Here is a 25,721-nt window from a genome sequence, read left to right on the forward strand (position 1 = left end):
ACTTGTTAGATCGTTGCCCTCCACTCCCTCTAGAAGTCCTACAATTCTCAAATTGCTCCTTTTGGAGCGATCTTCTAAATCTGTTTTTTTTTTCAGAGCTTTGTTTTCACTTATCATTTTTGCTACCTGATCTTTCACAAGTTGCATTTCATCTTCTACTGAGGAGATCCTTTCTTCCATCTCGGAACACCTCTTTTTGATGTTTTTCATATCATCCTTAATTATAGTTATATCTCCCCCTATAACTCCTACTTGATTAGCCAGGGAGTCCATGGAAGAATTACACTTGTTTATTGCTCCCAAAATCGTCTCCAATGTGGTATTTAAAGGCTCTATAGCCACTTCCTTATCCCCCTCCCTCTTCTGTTACATTATGTTTCGTTTGCCCACGACTTTTGGGCATTGCCCCTGGGGAAGCGAAATATTTATCCATTTTTACTAAATTTTTGTTTTTGACCAGATTGGTCGATTTTCTGGCTCTAGGACCCATGTTTGCTCGTCTACGCTCCTTCCCCAGACTAATATAATACAATAGGATACAATACCACCCTTATTATACAGCTGCAGTTACAATCTCATTAACCACTACTATTTTTCCTCCATACGCTCCCTCTTATCAATCACCAAGGTTTACAAGATTATACAGTGCCTGCACAGATCTTATAATGTCCATTATACACAGAGTAAAAGAAAAGAAAACTGTATTTTATGTATTGCCAATATATTGTAAAGTCACGCAACTTATATCAATATCAATATATTAAAGAAATCAATTTCCAGCCTCTATTTGGGTGTTACTGTGATACTAGTCTCACGACTTCAGGCTTGGATTTACCCAAACCCGCTGGTTAAAGTCCTTCACTTTCAGGCATAACAGTAAATCCAAATGCCACTTAGTACAACAAAAAAGAAGCTGCCATGGTAAGGTAAGAAAGTTAAGGTTGGAATGGTCTCACCAATCTGTAATGTCCCGTCTCTTGCTGCTCGGCTCTCTGCTACTTAGGATCCACCGGCATAGATCTTCTCTGGTCTTTAGCAAGGCACCGTCGGTATCCCGCTTGGAGCCTCCACTCACTCTCCCGGCTTCTCCTCCGGGCTCTCTCCCGCAGCTCCGGTTCTGCCTGCCTCTCCATGCTGTGCTGCGCCTCCACGCTGCGCCCTCATGCTCCGGCCCCGGCGTCCGTCGGGGGTCACGTGTAACTCCACGCCTCTCACATGGTCTCCACTCTGGAACCTCTGCATACGGGGCCGCTCATCCTTTGGCCTCGGCCCTGCCGATCCCAGACCAGGACCCGTGCCTCCAACAGGACCACCGAACCCAGCGGGCGCCCCGAGATGAAGGCTCCACCTCCCTCCACGGACAACAGCAAGTCCAGGGGCACCGGCTACCACCTCGGCATCAGGCACCCGGCATCAGGTACCCAGCATTCCTCAGCGGTCGTCGGGGTTAGCGTTAGGCCTTAGTTCAGCATAGCTAAGTACGGGGCTTCCACACCAGGAGGAGGAGTCAGCTGCTACTTCCTCCCGCCATGCACCCAAGCTCATTTAAAAATCTTAGTCTTTCCAGTACTTATCAGCTGCTGTATGCTCCACAAGAAGTTGTGTAGTTCTTTTCAGTCTCACCACAGTGCTCTCTGCTGACACCTCTGTCTGTGTGAGGAACTGTCCAGAGCAGGAGCAAATCCTCATTGCAAACCCCTTCTGCTCCAGGCAGTTCCTGTTTACAGCTCGAATTTCCGATGCGCAATTCAAAGTGAGGAAATTCTGCTCAAATTACCCAGTGTGAACATACCCTTGGAATCATTTCCTCTGGGGAGCCCAATGAATCCAGTTTAAACACTGATTAAAGAAAATTAAAATGTTATGGAACATAGCAGGCAAGAAATAATGTAACACAGTATAGGACAGTAGCCATGGTTGCAAATGTTTAGAGATTAGAATGGAAGATATTATCTCATATAATGTACCGTATGAGATAATAAATACAAATGGGCATCACCTCTGGGATGTCTTGGAATGGGAGATTCACATAATGGATGTGCAGTAAACAAGTCTGCAGCAACTGTGTGATGACATCATACCATAAGGACCAGAATCTCTGAGGAATGTCTCCAGCATCTTGTAGAAAGTAGGCCACTAGGAATAAAAGCAGTTTTGAAGGCAAAAGGGGGTTAAACCTGGTACTAGCAAGGGGTACCTAATAAAGTGGCCAGTGAGTGTAAGATAATATTGCAAAGTATGAATCCACTATTAAATTTTTGCTGGACTAGCAAATTCTGTTTACATATTAATGAACACTAGGCTAAATATTACTTATAAATTGATCTTGAAAGGGAGAAACAAATTATTAAAGCTCAACTGTCACCAATTTAAACCCCCAAGATTACAACCATGATATTACTGTTCATTACAAATACAATGCAGCCATACCTTTTCCACACTTTATCAGGCCAAAAATTCATTTTTTTGAAGGGTCAGGAATGGTCGGCGCTACAACCGCTCTGTGATTGACACACAGGTCCTTAGCGCATGCACCTCTGATCTTTGGGACATGCGCACTGGCCTGCAGTAAAAATACAGAGCGAGCGCTCACTCCTGCCAGCTCTCTGCCTCTAGTTATAGCCAAACAGCAGAAAGAAGAGGAGAACGAACAGCGCTGGCACGCATATCCAGTGAAGATCAGGGACACATGCGCTGAGGGCCTATTCAACTGTTCCTGAACCCTCAAAAATATGATTTTTGGCCTGATAAAGTGTGGAAAACCACAGCCATGCATTGTATTTGTGATGAACAGTAATATCATGGTAGCAGTCTCGGGGGGTTGAAAGTTGGTGACAGTTGCGCTTTAACCCCTTAACGACGCAGGACGTAAATGTGAGCTGTTACTTAACGCACCAGGACGTACATTTACGTCCCATACATAACCGCGAGCATCGGAGTGATGCTCGGGTCATGTGCGGCAGGTCCCGGCTGCTGATAGCAGCCAGGGACCCGCCGGTAATGGCGGACATCCGCGATTGCATGGATGTCCACCATTAACCCCTCAGATGCCGTGATCAATACAGATCATGGCATCTGAGGGGTTAATGGGGGACATCCGTGCAATCGCAGATGTCCGCCATTACCGGCGGGTCCCTGGCTGCTATCAGCAGCCGGGACCTGCCGCACATGACCCGAGCATCACTCCGATGCTCGCAGTTATGTATGGGACGTAAATGTACGTCCTGGTGCGTTAAGTAACAGCTCACATTTACGTCCTGTGACATCTTCAGCATTGCGGTCACTAAAATGGATGGTCGTATCGCCCGCAGCGCTGCCATGCCGATCCGATCATCCAGCACGGCAGACGGAGGTCCCCTCACCTGCCTCCGATGCCTTCCACGGGTCTTCTGCTTTGGTCTGCGATCGAGCAGACCAGAGCAGAAGATGACCGATAACACTGATCAGTGCTATGTCCTATGCATAGCACTGAACAGTATTAGCAATCGAATTTTAAAGTGTAAAAATAAAACTAAAAAAAGAAAGTAAAAAAATGTGAAAAACCCCCTCCCCCAATAAAACGTACATTTTCCAATTATCCCTATTTCACCCCCCAAAAGTGTAAAAAAAAGTATTTTATATACATATTTGGTATCGCTGCGTGCGTAAATATCCGAACTATTAAAATAAAATGTTAATGATACCGTATGGTGAACGGCGTGAACGTAAAAAAAAAGTCCAAAAAAGCTGCTTTTTTATAACATGTTATTCAAAAAAAATTTTTATAAAAAATGTATTCAAAGTTTTATATAAGTAAATATGGTATCAATAAAAAGTACAGATCATGGCGCAAAAGATGAGCCTTCATACCGCCACTTATACCGAAAAATGAAAAAGTGAAAGGTCTTCAAAATAGGGGGATTTTAAATGTAATAATTTGGTTCAAAAGTTTTAAGCGCAACAGTAATAGAAAAATATGTTATCATGGTATCATTTTAATCGTATTGACCAAAAGAATTAAGAACACATGTCATTTTTACTGTTAATTGTACGGCGTGAAAACGAAACCTTCCAAAATTTGCTAAATTGCGGTTTTCTTTTTTATTTCCCCATTGGATGGGGGATAAGATGTCTAGGGGCGGAGTACCCCTTTAACCCCTTAAGGACGCAGCCGTTTTTCACCTTAAGGACTGAGCCCTTTTTCGCAATTCTTACCACCGTCACTTTACGCATTAATAACTCTAAAACCCTTTTACCGAATATTCTAATTCTGAGATTTTTTTTTCGTGACATATTCTACTTTATTTTGGTGGTAAATTTTCGGCGTTACTTGCATCCTTTTTCGGTGAAAAATCCCAAAATTTCATGAAAATTTAGAAAATTTAGCATTTTTCTAACTTTGAAGCTCTCTACTTGTAAGGAAAATGGATATTTCAAATACATTTTATTTTTATTAACAAATGCAATATGTCCACTTTATGTTGTCATCATAAAATGGACATATTTTTACTTTTTGAAAAAAATTAGAGGGCTTCAAAGTAGAGCAGCAATTTTCAAAAATGTCATGAAAATTGCAAAATCTGAAGGGACAGATGTTACAGAACTACAACTCCCAGCATGCCTGGGCAGTCTAGGCATGCTGAAAGTTGTAGTTTTGCAACATCTGGAGGGCTACTGTTTGGGCACCACTGTAACAGTAGTCTCCAAACTGTGACCCTCCAGATGTTGCAAAACTTCGGCCTTCCTAGTGGTTGCCACAGTAAAGATCGCTTTACTTTCACTTTCATTCCCCCCCGTTGTTTCACTTTACTTTCACACCCCGTCGTTTCCCTACCTGAGCCGGGATCTCTGCAGTCTCCACGATGATCTTCGGTCCCCACGCCATCTTTAGGTAAGGTACCGGTCTCCATCTTCTCCCCCCGTTCTGCCCCACATCCAGGGGTGGGCAGAACGGGGGGGTTCCATGGCAACCCCCTGTACTGCGCTGCCATTGGTCAGAAATCAGTTCTGACTAATGGCAGGGGATAGGAGGAGATCGCAGCACTGCGACCTCGCTCCTATCCTGAAGGATGATCGGGGGTGTCACTGACAACTCCGATCATCCCTATTTTCCGGGTGATCGGGTCACCAGAGACCCAATCAGCCAAAAATAGCAGAAAATTTTCTGCGATCGCCGACATGGGGGGGGGGGGGGGGGTCCAGCAGGTATCCCGGTCCGGTCCCCAACCGGCTAGCGGCGGGGACCGGAATTCCCACGGGCGGATGCATACGCCCTACGTCCTTAAGGACTCGGGATGCAGGGCGTATGCATACGCCCCACGTCCTGAACAGGTTAAGGCCCAAATGGGCTGAGTCCTTAAGAATAAGAATTTATTTCCCACCCAAAGGATAGGATATAAATGTCTGATCTTGGGGGTTCCGACCACATAATTTTTATTGAATTTTTCAGCAAAATACAAAAGTATAGGGAAATAGAGCAAGAATCCAGAGTCGAGTCAGCACTCGAGAGTCCCAGCACATATTCAAGTGTCCAACCAGCGTGCCAATGCTGGATTAAGCATACTCCATTGCAAGCGAAGACGGCACAAATGGTGGTATTCAGAGTGAACAAAGTGGCTCAATATTACATGCAACATTTCGGCCTGATGGCCTTGAAAACGCCATTGAGAAAGGCCATCAGGCAGAAATGTTGCATGTAATTCTCATCGGTGCAATAAATATTGAGCCACTTTGTTCACCCTGAATACCACCATTTGTGCTGTGTCTTAGGTTGCAATGGGAAATGGAACAAGATGCAATCCATCATTGAAATGCAGATGAATGCACAATTAACAGTTTGAATATGATAAATACATATTATAGAATCCCCCACTACGAATCCCCATGTACTTTCAGCCGATGCGACTTGTCGCTGAAAAGTCGCTTTTGATAAATTCAGCAACAATGCGTTTTTCCATCTAAAATAGACTAGAATGCATCATGTTCTAAAAGTTGCAAAAAAGTTGCACATATTTAGACTGCGACTTTCTGTGCGACAAATTTAGACAGGAAAAACCAGTCTAAATCCTTTGATAAATCTCCCCCATAGTGTTCTGCGGGTCGCCGTGCGCATGCGCTGTGTACTCACGCACATCGCGGCAGCTCCCGGCCTAGCTCAAGGAGCAGGGGGAGCAGCCATGATGTCTGCGAGTACACTGCGCATGCGTGCGGCAACTCACAGATCTCTGTGTGTCTGCTCGTAGGGGTGGATTGACACTATGTGCAGGCAGGCACAGCTGGAGGCATGCTGTAGGGTCCATCATCGGCGGTTGCTGCGGAACCGTTGTGTGTGACCCAACCCTTAGGGTGTCTTCACATGTACAGTATCTTGCGCATATTTGATGCACAGGATTTGAAGATCTGCCCAATTGCAGATTTTATACTGCAGAGTTTAAAGAGTACCTGTCATGATCTTGTTAAATTTTGTAATCCTCCCAGGTCACTGCCCCCTCATGATAAACCACCCCCTGTCTTTACTTTTATTATTTTTTAGTTTTCTAAATTGGATTGGATAAGGCTGCACCCCTCCCCCCTCAGCATTTCCTGATTTTGGAATTCTGCCAGGCCAGCAGGAGTCCAAAGTCTGTACAAGAGATAGGGAGATTCCGCAGTGTAAACATACCCTTAGGGTAAGCTCACACGTGCCCTATTTTACTGTTGCCTATTTTCCTACCCATTGAAGAAAATATGCAGCAGCAAATACACAGTAAAATTTGTTACATGTGACCTTACCCTAAGAGTATGTTCACACTACCTAATGTGAACGGAATCTCCGCTGGCAGATTTCCGCGAGCAGAGATTCCATCTGGCGGTAGGACCGCGCGGCACTGCGCCGTCACCATTAATGGCTATGCAGTACTAGCAGAATTTCGTGCAAAGAATGAACATGTTCTTTCTTTGCACGGAACAATTTCAGCGATGGAACAGTGAACAATAACATCAGTGTGAATAGGTCTTCCGCAGACCCGTTCACACTGAGGAATTTCAGCGGAAGACCTATTCACACTGATGTTATTGTTCACTGCGCATAATTCGGCTTGCGGAATTCCGCTCATGGAATTCCGCAGTGTGAACATACCCTAAAAGGACTTGGCCCATAGCAACCAAAAGTGTCTGTCACCTATAGTAACCTAGAACAGCTCAGCTTTCTTACCTGATAAAGTGAAAGCTGAGCTGTGATAGGTTGCCGTAGGCGACAGACGCTTTTGATAAGTGAGGACTACAATGTTCGCCAACCTGTGGCTCTCGAGCTGCTGCAGAACTACAACTCTCATCATGCACGGCTGCAGTTGGTGTACTATCATGTCAGCTTGTCTTCACCACCAGAGGTCAGTAGTTTCCAGCTCTGTGTGACAATACTAAGTGTCCTACCCACTTTACGTAATGCTCGCTTTCCTTATGTGACGTCGTAGTTAAGCGCTCACGTGACACCTCCGTAAGGAGCAGAAAGCTAAAGGCTCGCGTACTGTGGGCGGGGTGAGGAGGTGTCGGTGACGTCACCAGGGGGTAGCGGGAGGAGAGTCACGTGTGGTACGCGGATCTGCGTTAGTCAGAAGGACGCTGTTCTTGGCCGAGGATGGGGCATCTCCGTTGTTTGGCCGTGTTAGTCGGGCTGCTGGTTGTAGCCACCGCCGCTGACACAGGTGGGTGTTTGTGTGAACGAGATGCGGGCGCGGTACGGTGACTATGTGAACTTGTATACAAGTTCCTTCTTCCCTGAGGGTCGTTACTAGGAGACCTCCTCGTATAGGACGGGTGTAGTTTTGTCAGTTTATGTCTCTGCACCGCACATACACTAGTTATGGGGTGTAGACCTCCTTTTCTTTAGTTTGTATTGTCCAGAACAGGCATAGGCAACCTTAGGCACGGCTGATGTTTTGGACTACATCTCCCATGATGCTCTTACAGCCAAAATGCTGACAAAGCATCATGGGAGATGTAGTCCAAAACATCTGCAGTGCCGAATGTTGCCTATGCCTGGTGTAGAAGATAGATTTTGCAGGTTATTGCCTCTGATACAAAGGGGTAGAGCATTGATTTACCCCCCCCCCCCCCCAACCTGTGACTCTGCAGCTGTTAGCAAACTATAAATCCCAGCATGCCCTTATAGCAGTGTTTCCCAACCAGTGTGCCTTCAGTTGTGGCCAAACTACAACTCCCAGCATGCCCGAACATTTAATCTACTTTTCTGAATTCCGCTTGAAAACTAGGTCGGGCAGAATTTTATTTTTAACCATTGACTACTATTGGATTCTGCTAGGGATCGCCCAATTTAGTTTTTTTTTAGGGCCGATACTGATAATCTGTGGCCTTTCAGGCCGATAGCCGATAACTTATACCGGAATATCAGTATAAGTTATTGACTATTTCTCCACCCCCTCCCCCAAGAAGCCGCTGCAGATCATTGATTTTAAGCATGCGGTGGGGGCGGGACATTATCGGCAAGGTAATTGCTGATGACGATAACGTCAAGTCGTGAATATCGGCCAAACCGTTAATTGGTCGATCCCTAGTTCACACTGAGGAATTTGTGATTAAAGCTGAAAGGAATTCATCTAGCAGAATTTCCGCAGTGTGTACAGGACAGCAGAAATAACATTAAGGTCAATGTGCAGAGGAGATGTGCATTTAATATGGAGCGGAGAATTCAGGCGGAATTACTCGGATAATCTATAAAGTTAGGCTTCAAGGCCATGTTCACATGACTGTATTTCTGAGCGGAAATTCTGTTGCAGCAGAGTGCCATTGTTTTCAGTGGGATTTTGCTATATTGTGCAGGTGTCTCCATTCTTCACCCACAGAATTGACATTTCAACTCTTTCGGAGAAATTTACGCGGAAATGCTGCTTAAGGTGACAATGCATTTCCGATTGGTCCCAGTGCCGGTATGTTCTTCCAATGCCTGCTATTTGCGCAGTGTCTGCCTATGTTTTCCAGGCAGACATTCAGCAAATATCCTTTTTTACTGGCATGGCTTGATTTAGTATTTAGTCTTAGTTTTGCAACAGCTGGAGGCACCCTGGTTGGGAAACGCTGCATTAGGTTAATGTCAGCTGAACCTGCTATTTGGCATGGAGTAGTGTGGAAGCAGGGGAGCATTGCACAAAATAAAAAATCTGACTTTTTGACCTATTTTGCCGAAGTTTATGACTTTTACCACCGAAGCATTTCCGAACTCTGTGCTCCAGAAAGCTTCCAACCGATTTAAAGGCGTACTCCGGTGGAATTATTATTATTTTTTTTTTTTAAATCAACTGGTGCAAGAAAGTTCAACACATTTGTAAATTACTTCTATAAAAAAAAATCTTAATCCTTCCCCTACTTATCAGCTGCTGTAAACTACAGAGGAAGGTCTTTTCTTTAAAAAATTTTCTGTCTGATCACAGTGCTCTCTGCTGACACCTATGTCCGTGTCAGGAGCTGTCCGGAGTAGGAGTAAATGCCCATAGCACACGGACAGAGGTGTCGGCAGAGAGCACTGTGGTCAGACAGAAAATAACTCAACTTCCTGTGGAGCATACAGCAGCTAAGTACTGGAAGGATTAATCATTTTAAGTAGAAGTAATTTACAAATCTGTTAAATCTTCTGACACCAGTTGATCTTTTCCACTGGAGTACCCCATAAGTTTTTATCCCCAGATAGAGAATAAGTGTCTGATCCGACCACTTGGACCCCCAGCTGTCCTCATGCACACCCCTCCATGTATCTCAATGGGAGAGCCAGAGAGAGATCGCAGGGATGTGGAATTTCTATCGCCCGACGCCCGGGACTAGCAGTTTTGGGCGCCGGGCAGGTGAATTTGTCCGGCCCTTAGTCCGGCTTCGGGCAAGCAGGGCCGGACCTGACAAGTGCGGCGGATCTGCAGCCTGTATGGAGCGGGATCCCGACTCCTGTCCACTCCATACTCTGCAGCCTGTGTCCTTGGAAGCAGAGCAGGGGAGATGAGAAGCTGTGTACAGTATTTGTCTGCTCTCCCCTGCTCTGCAGACGTGCGGGGGGAGATGAGGGGGCGTGGCTTCTTGCTCCCCGTGCAGACCTGCGTCCTCTGCCTTCACCCCCCCCCCCCCCCCAGCTGTAGCTTTGGAGAGCTGAGGGGAGGGGGCGCGTCTGCACGGGGAGACTGCATGCGGCGCTCTGCAGTATGTATGGAGCGGGCTCGGGATTCCTGCCCGCTCCATACTCTGCAGCCCCCGGCTGTTCTCAGTAGCTGGGGGCCGCCGCTAATAGCCAGCATGCGGCGATCGCCGCGGCTGGCTATTAACCCTTTAGATCGCCGCTGTCAAAGCTGACAGCGGCGTCTAAAGGGAGATGTGAATGCTCCCTGGTGCGCTAGTGGGGGTGGATCGCCCCCCCCCCCCCCCCCCCCCCCCGCAGCGCGATCGCAGGGGGGCGATCCACTATGGAGGTAGCCGGAGGACTTATCTCTGCTTCCTCCTGTCCCGGCTCTGTCATTGATAGATCCTGGCTGGACTAGGCTCTATCAATGGATCACAGAGCATACAGATTAATAGAGTTCAATAGAACTGTATTCATCTGTCTGAGGAGTCTAATGATTCCTCATGTAAGTGTAATAAAGTGTAAAAAAAATAAAATAAAAAAGTTTTAATAAGTTTGAAAGACACACATTAACCTAGTGGTCTTCAAACTGTGCCCCTCCAGATGTTACAGAACTACAATTCCCAGCATGCCAGGACAGCCATTGGCTGTCCGGGCATGCTTGGAGTTGTAGTTTTGCAACATCTGGAGGGCCACAGTTTGAAGACCGCTGCATTAACCCCTTCCATGTTAAAAGTTCAAATCACCCCCTTTTCCTATATAAAAAAATGCAAACATAATAAAAATAAACATATTTGGTATCGCTTCATGCGTAATTGTACAACCTATGAAAATTTAACATTATGTATCCCGTACGGTAAATGTAAAAAAATACCAAACCACAGATTTGCAATTTTTATAATATCCCAGAAAAAAAAGTTAAAAAGCGATTAAAAAGTCAGATCAATATAAAATGGTACCGATACAAAAAAACAGATTATGGCGCAAAAAATGAGCCCTCATACAGCCTGGTATGCGGAAAAAAATAAAGCTACAGGGGTTAAAAATGGCAAATAAAATTTTTTTTTAAAAAGTCCAGAATTAGTAAAACATGACGTAAACTATACAAATCTGGTAGCGCTGTAATCAGGCGCCTAAAGTATAAAACTAACATGTTATCTCAACTACAAGGTAAATGGCGCAGAAAAGAAAAACCACCAAATCTGCTAAATTATCTTTTACTATTTCAATTTCACTTCACCGATTATTATATATATTTTTGGTTCGGAGAATGTTATTGAAAAATTAAAAGGTGTCATTATAGTAGGTAGTTATGGCTGTTATAGGGCGAGGAGGAAAAAACGAGAGCGTAAAAGCGAAAATTGGCCCGGACAAGTGGATCGTCATGAGGGACAAGTAGATTTTGCTCCATTTTAGTCCCGTGGACAAGTCGTTTTTTATAAAATTTCCACACCCCTGAGAGCGCTTGTCTATCTCTGGCTCTCCCATAGAGATACATGAAGGGGCCAACGCTTCATGCGGAGGTTGCTTTGTGCATGAGAAGAGCAGTGGTGCAGACAGGTGGTCAGTCCCAGTGCTCAGACACCTCGTGATGAGACACTTATCCCCTAGGATAAGTGGTGCTAACAATTTTTAAATCGGAGTGCCCCTTTAACCCCATAGGGACTCAGCCTATTTTTACCTTAAATGGGTACTCTGCACCCCTAGACATCTTATCCCCTATCCAAAGGCGTGATGGACCTCCCATAGACTTGCATTGAGGGGGCGGGGCGGAGTCGTGACGTCATGCTCGTCCGTCATTGTGGTCGGGCTCCGAAGCCTCCAGCGTTGCCGGTGTGAGGTGGAAGCCGTACAAGCGGGTGCAGAAGCAGCAGGACCCCAGCGATCTGACATCTTATCCCCTATCCTTTGGATAGGGGATAAGATGTCTAGGGGTGCGGAGTACCCCTTTAAGGACTCAGCAAATTTTCGTTTTTGTATTTTCGCTTTTTCCTCCTTCCCTTCTAAAAATCATAACACTTTGTTTTGCACCTACAGACCCATATAAGGGCTTGTTTTTTTTTTTTTTTTTTTTTTTTTTTTTTTTTGTCATCAATTGTACTTTGCAATAACATCACTTATTTTATAATATAGCCTGCGGCGAAACAAAAAAAAAAATTATTTGTGGGATGAAATTTAAAAAAAAAAAAAAGCCATTTTGTAACTTTTGGAGCTCCCGTTTCTATGCAGTGCAATATTTGGTAAAAAGGACACCTTATCTTTTTTTCTGTAGGTCCATACGGTTACAAGTTTTTATACAGTTTTTAATTTATAAATTTTTTATTTTACTACTTTAACCCCTTAAGGACCGGGGCTTTTTCCGTTTTTTCATTTTCAATTTTTCCTCCTTAACTTTAAAAAATCATAACTCTTTAAAATTTTCACCTAAAATTCTATATGATGGCTTATTTTTTGCGCCACCAATTCTACTTTGTAATGACATCAATCATTTTACCCAAAAATCTACGGCGAAACGGGGAAAAAAAATCATTTTGTGACAAAATTGGAAAAAAAATCAATTTTTTTTTACTTTTAGGGGCTTCCGTTTCTACGTAGTACATTTTTCGGTAAAAATGACACCTTGTCTTTATTCTCTAGGTCCATACGGTTAAAATGATACCCTACTAGGTTTGATTTTGTATTACTACTGAAAAAGAATCATAACTACATGCAGGAAAATTTATACGTTTAAAATTGTCATTTTCTGAGCCCTATAACTTTTTTATTTTTCCATGTTCAGGGCGCTATGAGGGCTCATTTTTTGCGCCGTGATCTGAAGTTTTTGTCGGTACCATTTTTGCATTGATCGGACTTTTTGATCGCTTTTTATTCATGTTTTCATGATATAAAAAGTGACCAAAAATACGCTATTTTGGACTTTGGAATTTTTTTGCGCGTACGCCATTGAACGTGCGGTTTAAAAAGCGGTATATTTTTATAATTCGGACATTTCCGCACGTGGCGATACCACATATGTTTTTTTTTATTCTTGGAAATGCCGGGTGATTCTAACTTTTATTAGGGGAAGGGATCATTGAAAGGGTTAGTGATTTTTTTTTTTTACACTTATGCCATATTATAGCCCCTAGGGGGGCTATAACATTGCATGTACTGATCTTTAGCAATGATTGATACATCTCCTTAGGAATGCATCAAGAGACCTTCCTCCTGAAGTATAGCTGTTCGGGATGCCACGATTTTACCGCAGCGATCCCGAACAGCTCCCTGAGCTAACCGGCACATTTTACTTTCACTTTTAGCTGCGCGGCTCAGCTTTGAGCGCGCGGCTAAAGGGTTAGCGACGGGTCCCGGCTTCACTATGACGCCGGGCCCGCCGTGATATGTGGGGTTATCGTGTAACCCCGCGTTATATCACGGGAGCGGGACCAAGGGCGTAAGTTTACGCCCTTGGTCCTTAAGGGGTTAAAAAACTACAAATTGTTAGTTTAAAATTTGCATGTTATGACCCCTATAACTTTTTTACCTTTTTTTTTTTTTTTTCCATGTACGGGGCGGTATGAGGGCTCATTTTTGGTGCAGTAATCTGTAGTTTTTATCACTACCATTTTTTTTTAATGGTACTTTTTGATCACTTTTTATTTTATGGTATATGAAGTGACCAAAAATACACAATTTTGGACTTTGGTATATATTTTTTTTTTTTACCTGTACGCCTTCGACTGTATGGTTTAGCTAACCTTATATTTTAATAGTTAGGACATTTACGCACACGGCGGTACCACATATCATTATTTTTATTCTTTATTATGTTATTTTATAAAAAAAATGGGAAAAGGGGGTGATTTTAACTTTTAATAGGGACGGAGTTAATTACCGTATTTATCGGGGTATACCACGCAGCGGCCTATAACACGCACCCTCATTTTACTAAGGATATTTGGGTAAAAAAAAGTTTTTTTTTACCCAAATATCCATGGTAAAATGAGGGTGCGTGTGTGCGCGTATATACCCCGATACACCCCCAGGAAAGGCAGGGGGAGAGAGGCCGTCGCTGCCCGCTTCTCTCCCCCTGCCTTTCCTGGGGTCTAGAGCCCTGCTGCCGCCGCTTCTCTCCCTCTGGCTATCTGCGCCGCTGCCCGTTCTCTCCCAATGACTATCGGTGCCGACGCCCCATTGCCGGCACTGATAGCCAGGGGGAGAAAAGCCGCTCCGGGAATGGGGCAGCGGCGCCGACAGCCAGGGGGAGAGAAGCGGCGTCGGCAATGGGGCAGAGGCGCTGACAGCCAGGGGGAGAGAAGGGGCAGCGGCACCCATTGCCGGCGCCGCTGCCCCGTTGCCTCCCCCCATCCCCGGTTGCATAATTACCTGTTGTTGGGGTCGAGTCCTCGTTGCTTCAGGCCTCCAGTGTGCGTCCCCTGCGTCGTTGCTATGCACTGCGCGGCGCATAGCAACTACGCAGGGGACGCACACCGGAGGCCTGAAGCAGCCCGGCCCCGGCTTCTCTCCCCCTGACTATCGGCGCCGGCACCGATAGTCAGGGGGAGAGAACGGGCAGTGGCGCAGATAGCCAGGGGGAGAGAAGGGCCGGCAGCAGGGCTCTAAACCCCAGGGCAGGCAGGGGCAGAGAAGCCGGCAGCGCTGGCTGTCTTTGCACCTGCAAAGCCGCTGCAGTTCATTGATTTAAAGCGCCCGCTTTAAATCATTGAACTGCAGCGGCTTATCGGCGTATAACACGCACATAGACTTTAGACTAAAAATTTTAGCCTAAAAAGTGCGTGTTATACGCCGATAAATACGGTAACTTTTATTTATTTATTTATTTTTTTATTTTTAGCCCCCATAGGGGGCTGTAACATGCAGTCTTCTGATTGCATACACTGATCAGTGTAACCAGCGATCTGCTGTGCAGGCATGGAGCAGTAGATCGCCGATCGGACAATGGAAAGGCAGGTGAGGACCCTCCCGTCCTCCGGCAAGCTGATCGGGACTTTGCAAATTTGTTGTGATAGTCCCGAACAGCTCCGCTGAGCTGCTGGGATTCTTTTACTTTCGTTTTAGATGCCGCGATCAAAGTCCAGCATTAGCTGTGGGTCCTGGCGGCACGTAGCAACCGGGACCCACTGGGTTTAACCTGTTCTTTGCCGGTCCAGGGTGTACAGGTATGACCGGAGTCCTTAAAGATCGGGGATGCAGGGTGTATGCATATGCCCTGCATCCCCAAGAGGTTAAATAGGTGAATATAATATATACACACACACACAAAATAAGATGATACAGATGTGAATAAATCTTCCCTCTCACCCCCCCTCGGTAAATGAGAATCACAAGTAAGGTCCATTGCCCCATGCTGGAGGTTGTCAGTAACCTTTTCTGAATTGTTTGATACAGCAGGCACAACATAGCTGGTGTTAATTCTGTAAATCTATTGTATAGCTATGTACTGTGACATTCAGTTGCTGACACTATCTGAGCCCTCGCCGGGGTTGTAATTATACATCCCGCTAGAATAACTTTCTTCAGAGTTGCTATTGGTGCCAAAGCAAAACAAACATTGCTGTGATTGTTATTCCATGTCCTGATTTACCAGCTGTTGAAATAGCTAATCTTATTAACCGAGCGGGCGGTGTGAGATAAACCACGGAGGTGCAAAGTATAGTGCCTGCTGCACTTCCCATGTATCTGTAATCCTCGGACAGCTTATTGGCAGCGTGCTGACACTTGGAAGAGACTCTACGACCTGTTCTGTTATCAGGACTGTAAAGATCAGCTGTTTGGTGACTAATCACATGTCATTCTATGATATAAATGTGTTGCACATCCTGAAACGGCTACACTTAAATTTTATTTTTTTTTGTTTGCACCCCCAAAAATATTTTGTCTATGGTTCAGTGTTTTTTGCGATTTTTGTTTGACTTGTAATAGAAGTTACTGACATAACATATACTAATGGATACCATTATCTACAATTTGTAGACTATTGGTTGGTAAAAAGCAGGAAGCTTGACATCCCCTCACACATCTGCAATATTGGCATTGCTTAGTGTTTTACAGTGTGTCTCCAGCTGTTTCAAAACTACATCTTGCAAAATTCCCAGACCAAAAGCTAAATGCTGGGAATTGTAGTCTTGCAACAGCTGGAGACACTATTTGTAAAACACTGGCTTAATAGTCAAGGCAGGGGGTGTAAACTTTTGACTCTGTTCTGTTTTTGTGCTCTGCACCCATACTATTCCTCCATATGTTTAAATGGGTCCTGTATGTGTACCTGTACAGAATGTATTTAAAGCGCAACTGTCATGAAATCTGGGTGCAATAACCTGCACACAGCCATTGTACTATGTGCAGGTGGTGTGTATAGCAATGTTTTTACCTAATATTTACAGGCTTTCATGAACCCAAAAAATGCTTTTGATCAAAGCCACTGACGGTCAGATAGGCATGTCGCAAGGTATGTGATGCCCCGCCATGCCCACCCCCTGTATGTCAGCGCTGGGACTGCTGTTTGATTGACACACAGGTCCCAGTGCATGCACCCTTTAGCTCATCTAACATGCGCTTCCCCAGCGAGCGCTCTCTCCCGCCGCCGTCTTCCTCCTCAGTGCACCTGCGCAGTGCTAGGTGCAGAGAGCGCGATCCCTCTTTGCCACTAGTATCGGGAACTATCCTGCTTGCGCGCGCGTCTCCACCAGAGAGAAGAAAGAAGACAACGGGCACGAGTATAATAACCAGCCAAAAAAGAAAGGTGAGCTGAAGTCCCTGTGCTGACATATAGGGGGTGGGCATGGCGGGGCATCACTACCTCGCGTCACGCCTATCCGACCGTCAGTGGCTTGGATCAAAAGCATTTTTTGGGGTCATGAAAGCCTGTAAATATTAGGTAAAAACATTGCTATACACACCACCTGCACATAGTACAATGGCTGTGTGCAGGTTATTGCACCCAGATTTCATGACAGTTGTGCTTTAAAGTGAACCTATCATTAACACAAACGTTTTATATAATGTAGATAATAGCATTATATGTATATTTGTAATATACATTGGTTAAAAAGTGTATATTTTGTGTCCCTACAGCTATTGTCTGTGTGGAGTCCAAATACAGGAAGTGTGGATGTATGTGGGGCTCTGTGCGTAGAGGCGCTGTGACACTCCAGGCTCACACATCAGGATGATTGACATGCCAGGAGCCTACACAGAGCCCCGCTTGTCGTGCCCTCACTTCCTGTTTTTGGACTTCTCTCAGAGACACACAGAATATGGCTACAGGGACAGCATTTCCCCCAAAAAATATATAATTTTTTTTAAATCAATTTATATTACAAATATACATATAATAGTATTATGTACGTGATATCAAAAGTTTTTGTTAACGACAGGTACACTTTTATATGTGACCAATGATCAGTTTAATGCTGCCCGAACTACAGGCAGCATGAAACACTGACTCCCTTCTTACAAAGATGTGATTCACTCTGAAGCACTGAAGCAATATGACAAATCCTATTCAAGGCACTACCAGGAATCTCTGTAAAAGGGAATGAGACACTTATCCCGTATCCTGTGGATGGGGGATGAGGTAAGTACTGTAGTACCCCTTCATGGAAGAACAATGGGGGAGATTTATCAAAACCTGTGCAGAGGAAGAGTGGTGCAGTTGCCCATAGCAACCAATCAGATTGCTTCTTTCATTTTCCACAGGCCTCTAAAGAGGCCTGTGGAAAATGAAAGAAGCAATCTGATTGGTTGCTATGGGCAACTGCACCACTCTTCCTCTGCACAGGTTTTGATAAATCTCCCCCAATATGTCTTGATCCGGAGAGATACAACTTCTGGTTTATTTCCCTTCCTAGGTGCATTTTTTCAAGGTCCGTTGCCAGTGTCATGTCTATATAAAAACATAGTGGTGATCTGTTCATGTAGGAGTCTACTGGGAAGTAATATCTTGTTGAAATGTTTTTCAGAATGCTCCAAAATGACAAACACAACCTGTGAGACCTGTCTGAAGAATGTGACGGTAAGTAATGCAGGAAGCTATGGTGGAATAAGAGGTGAAGCAGGCTCTGGTGTATTCCTTATCTTGCTGCTGTGGACTAAACATAATAAATAAATAAAAATAATGGCTATATATATATATAATATATATTTATAATTTTCTGTGATTAATGAGGAAGTTCTATACAGTTGCGGAGGATGCCCAAGCACTGGTGCTGTATCACAGTTCCTAGTATGGAAGCGTCCCTGTATCCACAAGCATTGGATATGTTTGGCATTCAGCTGCCTGATCCTTCCCCATACAGGTCACAGAGTAGGAACCATAAGTGCTGTACTGAAATACTGAAGTGTCATTTCATGTAAATTCTACAAGCTCCTAGAAAACCCCTATTCTTTGTGGTGTGGAATTGTTATTCCTCTGTGTGACACCTCTTTATGGGATGAGATAATTCAAGCAAATATTTAACTATTTTACAAGTCAAATAGCGCGTTCTTTATTATGTTTAGTCACTCACAAGTAGTAAATATGAGTTGATGGGTGAAGTGATCTTATAATAAAACCTGTAGAGCACTTTAAGCTGACTGCAGGTTAAACCAGAAGTGCATGACAATGGTATCTGGGAATTCATTCTCAATGTAGGAGGTTTTCACGCCATTTATGCTAAGCAACTGTCTTCAATTAGTGAATGGTTTCAGGGTGTGTATATGTAATGCGCAGTAGCTGACATACCAAGGACTGATAAGAAAAGTGCAGTATTTGCATATGAAGTAGTCTCGTTTGAGGTCCCTATTAGCATGAGGTATGATGCCAAGCCCTGCTATTAAATACTTACACCTTTGCATAGGGACCTGTTAATGTCCATTGGTATTTGTCTCCAGGGTGAGTCAGTAGTGTAGACTATAAACCTCTTCTAATTTGAAAAGTTTAATTTGTGATTACAAAATAAGGTAAAAAATCTTGTAGGTATCTGCTTTATTGTTAGAAGATGGTGAATGGTGAATCCTGTCTTTAAAGGGGGTACTCCTGTGGAGAAAAAAAAAATTCAAATCAATTGGTGCCAGAAAGTTATACAGATTTGTAAATTATTTTTAATTTTTTATTTTTTTTTAACTTAAAACATTACAACATCACAAGGACACAGTCATAACAAAATTATAATATTTCTTCCATCTATTAAACTAAACTTAGTATACGTCTATTCAGACTGCTATAGATGAATGGGTAGCTAAGTATTCTACATTCATTCAACCCACCTTCACATACCCTTGTTTTATGATCACACTCCAAATTCTCTTTAGTCCCTATCCATCTACCGCTCCAGAAGGCTCCCCTCCCCCTGTTCTCGTCTTATTTCTTGCAGTTTTTTTTGCCAATAATCCCATATACTGCATTGACTCGTGTATTAAAATATTTTCCAACCTCAACCTCTCCATTGTACAAGCTTGAGACAAGGAGCTTAATATTGTTATTAAAGTTGGAATTTGTGTGGTCTTCCAGTTTTTTGCTATAGCTGTCCTGGTTATTGACAATGTGAGGAAGGTTATCAATCTATCTCTATGTATCAGCCGGTCCATGTCTAAATTCAGAAGGGCAATCCCTGGGCCCCAATTTACGTCCTTCTCCAACAGAGTATTCAATAACCTGTGGATATTTTCCCACAGATATTGTATCTGTGGGCATAGCCACCACATATGAAAAAATGTGCCCTCCTCTACTTTCCATCTCCAACACAGAGCTGTGCGTTCCCCACCTGGGTACATTTTTTCTATACTTCTGAGGGTGCGATACCATCGGTACAGAAGCTTTCTAGAGTTCTCTAAATGGGAAGTGCAGTGCGACAATTTTATAGGAACCATATATACCTTACGCTATTTTTCTGTAGGTATGCATATTTTTAAGTCTCTTTCCCATTTAAGCTGAAAATCCAAACCTACTTCTTGTATTAAGCTGCAACACGCTTTATATGCTTTTGATATCGCACCTCTGGTTCCTTTTCCTAACAAAAAATACTTTTCATATACTGTGGCGGCACCCTGTATATTAACGTGAACTGACCTTAAAAAATGTCGAAGCTGAAGGTATTTAAAAAAAATCCTGAACTGGTAATTGATATTTTTGACAAATCTGTTCATATGACATGAGGGAGCCTTCTCTACTAACAGATTCTACATCGGTAAATTATTTCTATTGAAAATGAACCCTTCCAGTACTTAGCAGTTTTATGCTCCGGAGAAAGTTGTGACATTCTTTCCTGTCTGACCACAGGGCTCTCTGCTGCCACCTATGTCAGTATCAGGAACTGTCCAGAGCACAAACAAATCCCCATAGCAAACTTCTCCTGCTCTGGACAGTTCCTCACATAGACAGAGGTGTCAGCAGAGAGCACTGTGGTCAGACTGTAAATATCTACATAACTTTTCTCTGTAGCATATAGCAAGTAATAATTATTGGAAGGATTGAATTTTTAAATAGAATTAATTTACAAATCTGTATAATTTTCTGACACCAGTTGATTTGAAAACCTTTATCTACCAGAGTACCCATTTAGACCAGATTCACTGATGGCTGATTAATAACGTTACTGATTTTGTTTAGTCCATGGTTTAAATGTATGAAGCTGAATGGAAGATCCAATAGCTACCTGTCAGATCATTCAGAACAGTGTCCTGGTATTTAGTTATTTCTGTTACTTTTGCTGTTCCCATTGTGTTTCCAGTCATTCTCAGTTCCACCTGCTCTTCTAAAACAGAACTTAATTTAACCAGAAATAGAAGTGGCTGTTTCCTTGATAGGTTCATAAGCTGCTGTTTGCATGTGACGGTGCTATGTATAATGTCCTCCTACATGAATGTTCATTTCCTGGAATAATTTCTGTGCAGTATCTTATTTCAGATCTGCACATAAGCTGTGGTGTTCTTGTATTGACCTATATGGTAAGGACTGTAATAGGCAGTGTACAGTTCATAAAACACACTGATCGCTTTCAGCCAGGACCTAGGTTACCATAATAAAGGTCTAATGAAGGTAGTTACATGTGATAGAACCAAATATAGGGCAGGTCATTGTCATAAAAGCAAATATTTTTTTTATTTTTTTATTTTCCTCATTCCTTTTTCCTTATTATTATTATTATTATTATTATTATTATTATTATTATTATTATTATTATTATTATTTTATTTTTTTTTAAATACCCTTTAGACCTTCTCTTGAAGACAGATAGCCAGGCATTATGGAGGACACTTATCATGGTGTTTTTAGGTGTACATTTGTCCTTAAAGGGATATTCCAGTGAAAAACTTTTTTTTTTTTTTTTTCCATATCAACTGTCTCCAGAAATGTAAAGATTTGTAAATGACTTCTATAAAAAAAAAAAAAAATGTCTTAATGTCTAACAGTGCTCTCTGCTGACACCTGTCTCAGGAACTGTCCAGAGTAGCAGAAAATCCCCATAGCAAACTCTCCTGCTCTGGACAGTTCCTGAAACAGACATAGGTGTCAGCAGAGAGCACTGTGGTCAGACAGAAAATAACAACTCAACTCCAGCAGCTAAGTATTGGTAGGATTAAGATTTTTTTAATAGAAGTAATTTACAAATCTGTTCAACTTTCTGGAGACAGTTGATATGAACAAATAGTTTTTCACTGGAATATCCCTTTGACAAAGTTGCAGCAAGCTGTACTGAAACGTTTAACATTGCAACTTTTACACACTGCTTCATCTGTGTGTAACAGTTTTTTTTGCAGTGGTTTTGTATCTTTTATTTTTGACTTTTGTAAAAAGCTGCTAATTCATGCCCAATGGATCACATATATGCACGAAAGTCAGAACACACTGTAAAAAGTCTCTATACCATGCAATATTTTCTGTCACTATTATCACTGATGCTTCTGCGCATAATTCATGAAAGGCCGTGCAACTTTTTTGATAAACTGGTCTCGGCCACATCGAACACACCACAAGGGAAACAGGGTAAACAAAACATAAATTACAAACGCCATGGTAGGTTCCCCCTTTTGAGTTTGTCAATCTGATGCTATGTTTTCCAATTAGGGTGTCCTCAAGCTGTTGCCTGCTTGGAGTTGTAGTTTTGTACCAGCAGTTTTCACATACATTAGGTTATTTGACAAACAGATTTTCACCAAAACCATTGTTGGGTGAAATAAAAAATGAATAATGGTTTTAGCTGACCGGAGATAGATTATCAAAAAAGCAGGCCGTGTTAGAAAATTGTGGCAAATAATCGGATTTAGGAATATATATATATATATATAAAAAAAATATTTTTTTTATATTTTTGTGTATTATTTTATGAAAGAATATTCTCAGAACATTCACAGAAAGTTATTCGCTTGGTATCATTGATCACAAATGGAATCTATGTGGCTATGTTGGCGCAATGATTGTTCTTCAGACCATTGTTTATTCAGTTGTGGTTCTACCATCAACATACTATCTAGTGTACACGACCACCTTTATGTTCTCAGTACCTCTATAGTGTATGACACAAGAGGATTGTACAGCAGAGCAGCTCACACTTCAGAATCTTGCTTTTTTTATGTCGTAGACATGGAATTACATGGCACAGGTAATTGAGTGACACATTTTGACTGGCAAACCGGGCTTCGTAATCTTGCTTTATTATGCCGTAAATACGGAATTACATGGTATGACTAAGTGTCACCTGTTGTGCTGGACAATCCTCTTGCCATTGGCTATTCCACATGTGGTCCGCACAAGACCGAGTCATGGCATGACAAGGGGTGAGCTGGACACTACATCATTATATGTAGTGTATGTTTGGCCAGGAAAGCTAACAGTGATTATTTGTCCCAGTTACTCAGAATACAGTCCCAGAACACTGCAGAACTGATCTGGGTTTGCTCCTGAAGCTACCTGCCATCGGGTTATTACATAAATTGATGGAAGCCCAAAGAGTTCTGGCTGCCTGCTGAACTTTGTATACAGCAGTTGGGAAGGCAGGAATGGTAATAAACCATCTGACTTCTCTGCAGAATTTGCCACTGTATGTGGTTACCATGTTGCATGTCACAGTGCGAACGAAGCCTAATGTTGCGCTTGACTGTTTTGGTAAAACAGCAATGGAGAACATACAATCAGACATGGGGGCTGCTGTGGCCTTGTCTCATTTCGTACAATTGACCAGACAGGATAGGCAAATAACGCAGTCCAATGGTCTCTGACCTGGAGATCTTTCAGCATGTTGGGAGTTGCAGTGGTTTTGCAAAAGCTGAATAGCCTATGAGAGGCCTCAAGCACATGGCTGTATTATATTCTCATGATGCCAGGTTTCTTCTCTGCCATCTTGTTGTTGGATTTCTTTGCGGCTGACAGGCTCATATTTTGTTTCATTGCAGTGTTTGTGGTGCAACACGAATAGCAAGTGCGTGGATTATCCTGTTAAGAACATCCTGCCCCCGTCATCACTATGTAAACTGAGGGACGCCCGCTGGGGGATATGCTGGGGTGAGTAAATATTTGAGTTGTATGTGTCCATTTTACAGCATGCAAACGCTGGTGGTTCTGTTTCCTGGAACAATGTATCGGGAGATTATTTGTAGCATTACAGTAACATTATTTTGTGATCACATTTTAAGTTTTTTTTTTTTTTTGTTTGTTTTTTTCTGTTTTTCTTTGACAATTTTGATTATCTAACTTCTGTGCTACAATGACTGTGCAAGCTGGGTGAATGTTGTTTGCATTAAAGAGAACCAATGGCCTAATACCCCTTAAAAGTTAGGGTGCCCAGAGTATAATGGTGGTTTTATATTAATCCCATACTCCCTCATTCCTGAAATATGAAGGTTTTTGGAATGCCCATCTGATGGTTTTACTGTGTGCTGATGCTGCAGTGAGGGGCTGTTATTTACGTAATGGGCATGCTGGAGCTGGCTGTGTGATCTCGGGCAGCATGATGGGTTGAGATCTCTCATACCATCCTACAAATGAAGGGGATGATGGGGGGGTAGTTAGTACCTGCAGAATCCTCTGCTCTTTAGATCCCCTGTGTTTTAGCTCCCCAGAGACGAGTGCCTCACTAGATCTCAGCTCAACCTGGAGCTCCGTTCACCGTCCCTTGCAAAAAAATGTTTGTAATGTAGAGGCTGCAGGTCCTTGCACACGTGTAGAGCAATATCTGTGCACTAGATTGTACATGTCATCAGCTCTGTACTGCTAGGAACTTTACACTACAAATCATTCTCAGAACCAGGCGCAGCCTCTTTTAGCACTGTCCTGGGAGTGGGGATGTGTTGATGCACTCGCTTGTCTCTATGGGGCTGAAACATTGGGTATCTGAGAGCAAAGGATTCTTCAGGTAGTATTACCCCCACAATCCCCTACACTTGTAGGATGGCATGATAGATTTAATACTATCCTGCTGTCTGAGATCACACAGCCTGCTCCAGCAAGACCCTTATTTAAATTAAAGCCTTCACTGCAGCATCAGCACGCAGTATTGTAATGAAGGGTATGCCCATCTGACGGATTACCTGACAGAGGCCGTACAAAATCCTTCATTTCATGGGAATGGGAAGGCGAATTAAATAAAATACCCCTAGGCTCATGGCATCCTAAAGTTTTAGGGGATGTCAAAAAATCATAATGTCTGGGGAGGTCACAGGTCCTCTTTAACCCCTTAAGGACTCAGCCCATTTTGGCCTTAAGGACTCAGACAATTTTAATTTTTACGGTTTCATTTTTTCCTCCTCGCCTTCTAAAAATCATAGCTCTTTTATATTTTCATCCACAGACTAGTATGAGGGCTTGTTTTTTGCGCGACCAGTTGTCCTTTGTAATGACATAACTCATTATATCATAAAATGTATGGCGCAACCAAAAAACACTATTTTTGTGGGGAAATGAAAACGAAAAACGCAATTTTGCTAATTTTGGAAGGTTTCGTTTTCACGCTGTAAAAATGACGTGTGTTCTTTATTCTGAGGGTCAATACGATTAAAATGATACCCATTATTATATACTTTTATATTATTGTTGCGCTTAAAAAAAAATCACAAACTTTTTAACCAAATTAGTACGTTTATAATCCCTTTAATTTGATGACCTCTAACTTTTTTTATTTTTCCGTATAAGCGGCGGTTTGGGGGCTCATTTTTTGCGCCATGATCTGTACTTTTTTTGATACCACATTTGCATATAAAAAACTTAATACATTTGTTATAGTTTTTTTTTTTATAAAATGTATTAAAAAAGTAGGAATTTGGGACTTTTTTTTATTTATTTATTTTTTTTTTTCCCGCTCACGCCGTTCACCGTACGGGATCATTAACATTTTATTTTAATAGTTCGGACATTTACGCATGCGGCAATACCAAATATGTCTATAAAAATTTTTTTTTTTTACGCTTTTTGGTGGTAAAATAGGAAAAAACTGACGTTTTACTTTTTTTTTTTTATTGGGGGAGGGGATTTTCCACTTTTTTTTACTTTTACATTTTTTTAACATTTTATTTTTTTTACTTGAATAGTCCCCATAGGGGACTATTCATACCAATACCATGATTGCTAATACTGATCTGTTCTATGTATAGGACATAGAACAGATCAGTGTTTTCGGTGATCTTCTGCTCTGGTCTGCTCGATCACAGACCAGAGCAGGAGACGCCGGGAGCC

General features: G+C 42.8%; 1 protein-coding gene across 1 annotated transcript in view; it reads left to right on the forward strand.

Annotated features, from left to right (window-relative positions):
- Positions 1-7,487: 7,487 nt before the first annotated feature.
- The window catches only part of PTTG1IP (PTTG1 interacting protein), a 31,083-nt gene continuing 12,849 nt past the window's right edge, over positions 7,488-25,721 (forward strand). The window contains exons 1-3 of the mRNA XM_056533714.1: positions 7,488-7,661; positions 18,037-18,089; positions 23,447-23,555. Of these exons, the coding sequence (XP_056389689.1) occupies positions 7,595-7,661; positions 18,037-18,089; positions 23,447-23,555 (229 nt within the window). The 5' untranslated portion in view covers positions 7,488-7,594. The remainder of the gene's footprint in view (positions 7,662-18,036; positions 18,090-23,446; positions 23,556-25,721) is intronic.

This window comes from Hyla sarda, chromosome 8, assembly GCF_029499605.1.
Source record: "Hyla sarda isolate aHylSar1 chromosome 8, aHylSar1.hap1, whole genome shotgun sequence".
Classification (NCBI taxonomy): domain Eukaryota; kingdom Metazoa; phylum Chordata; class Amphibia; order Anura; family Hylidae; genus Hyla; species Hyla sarda.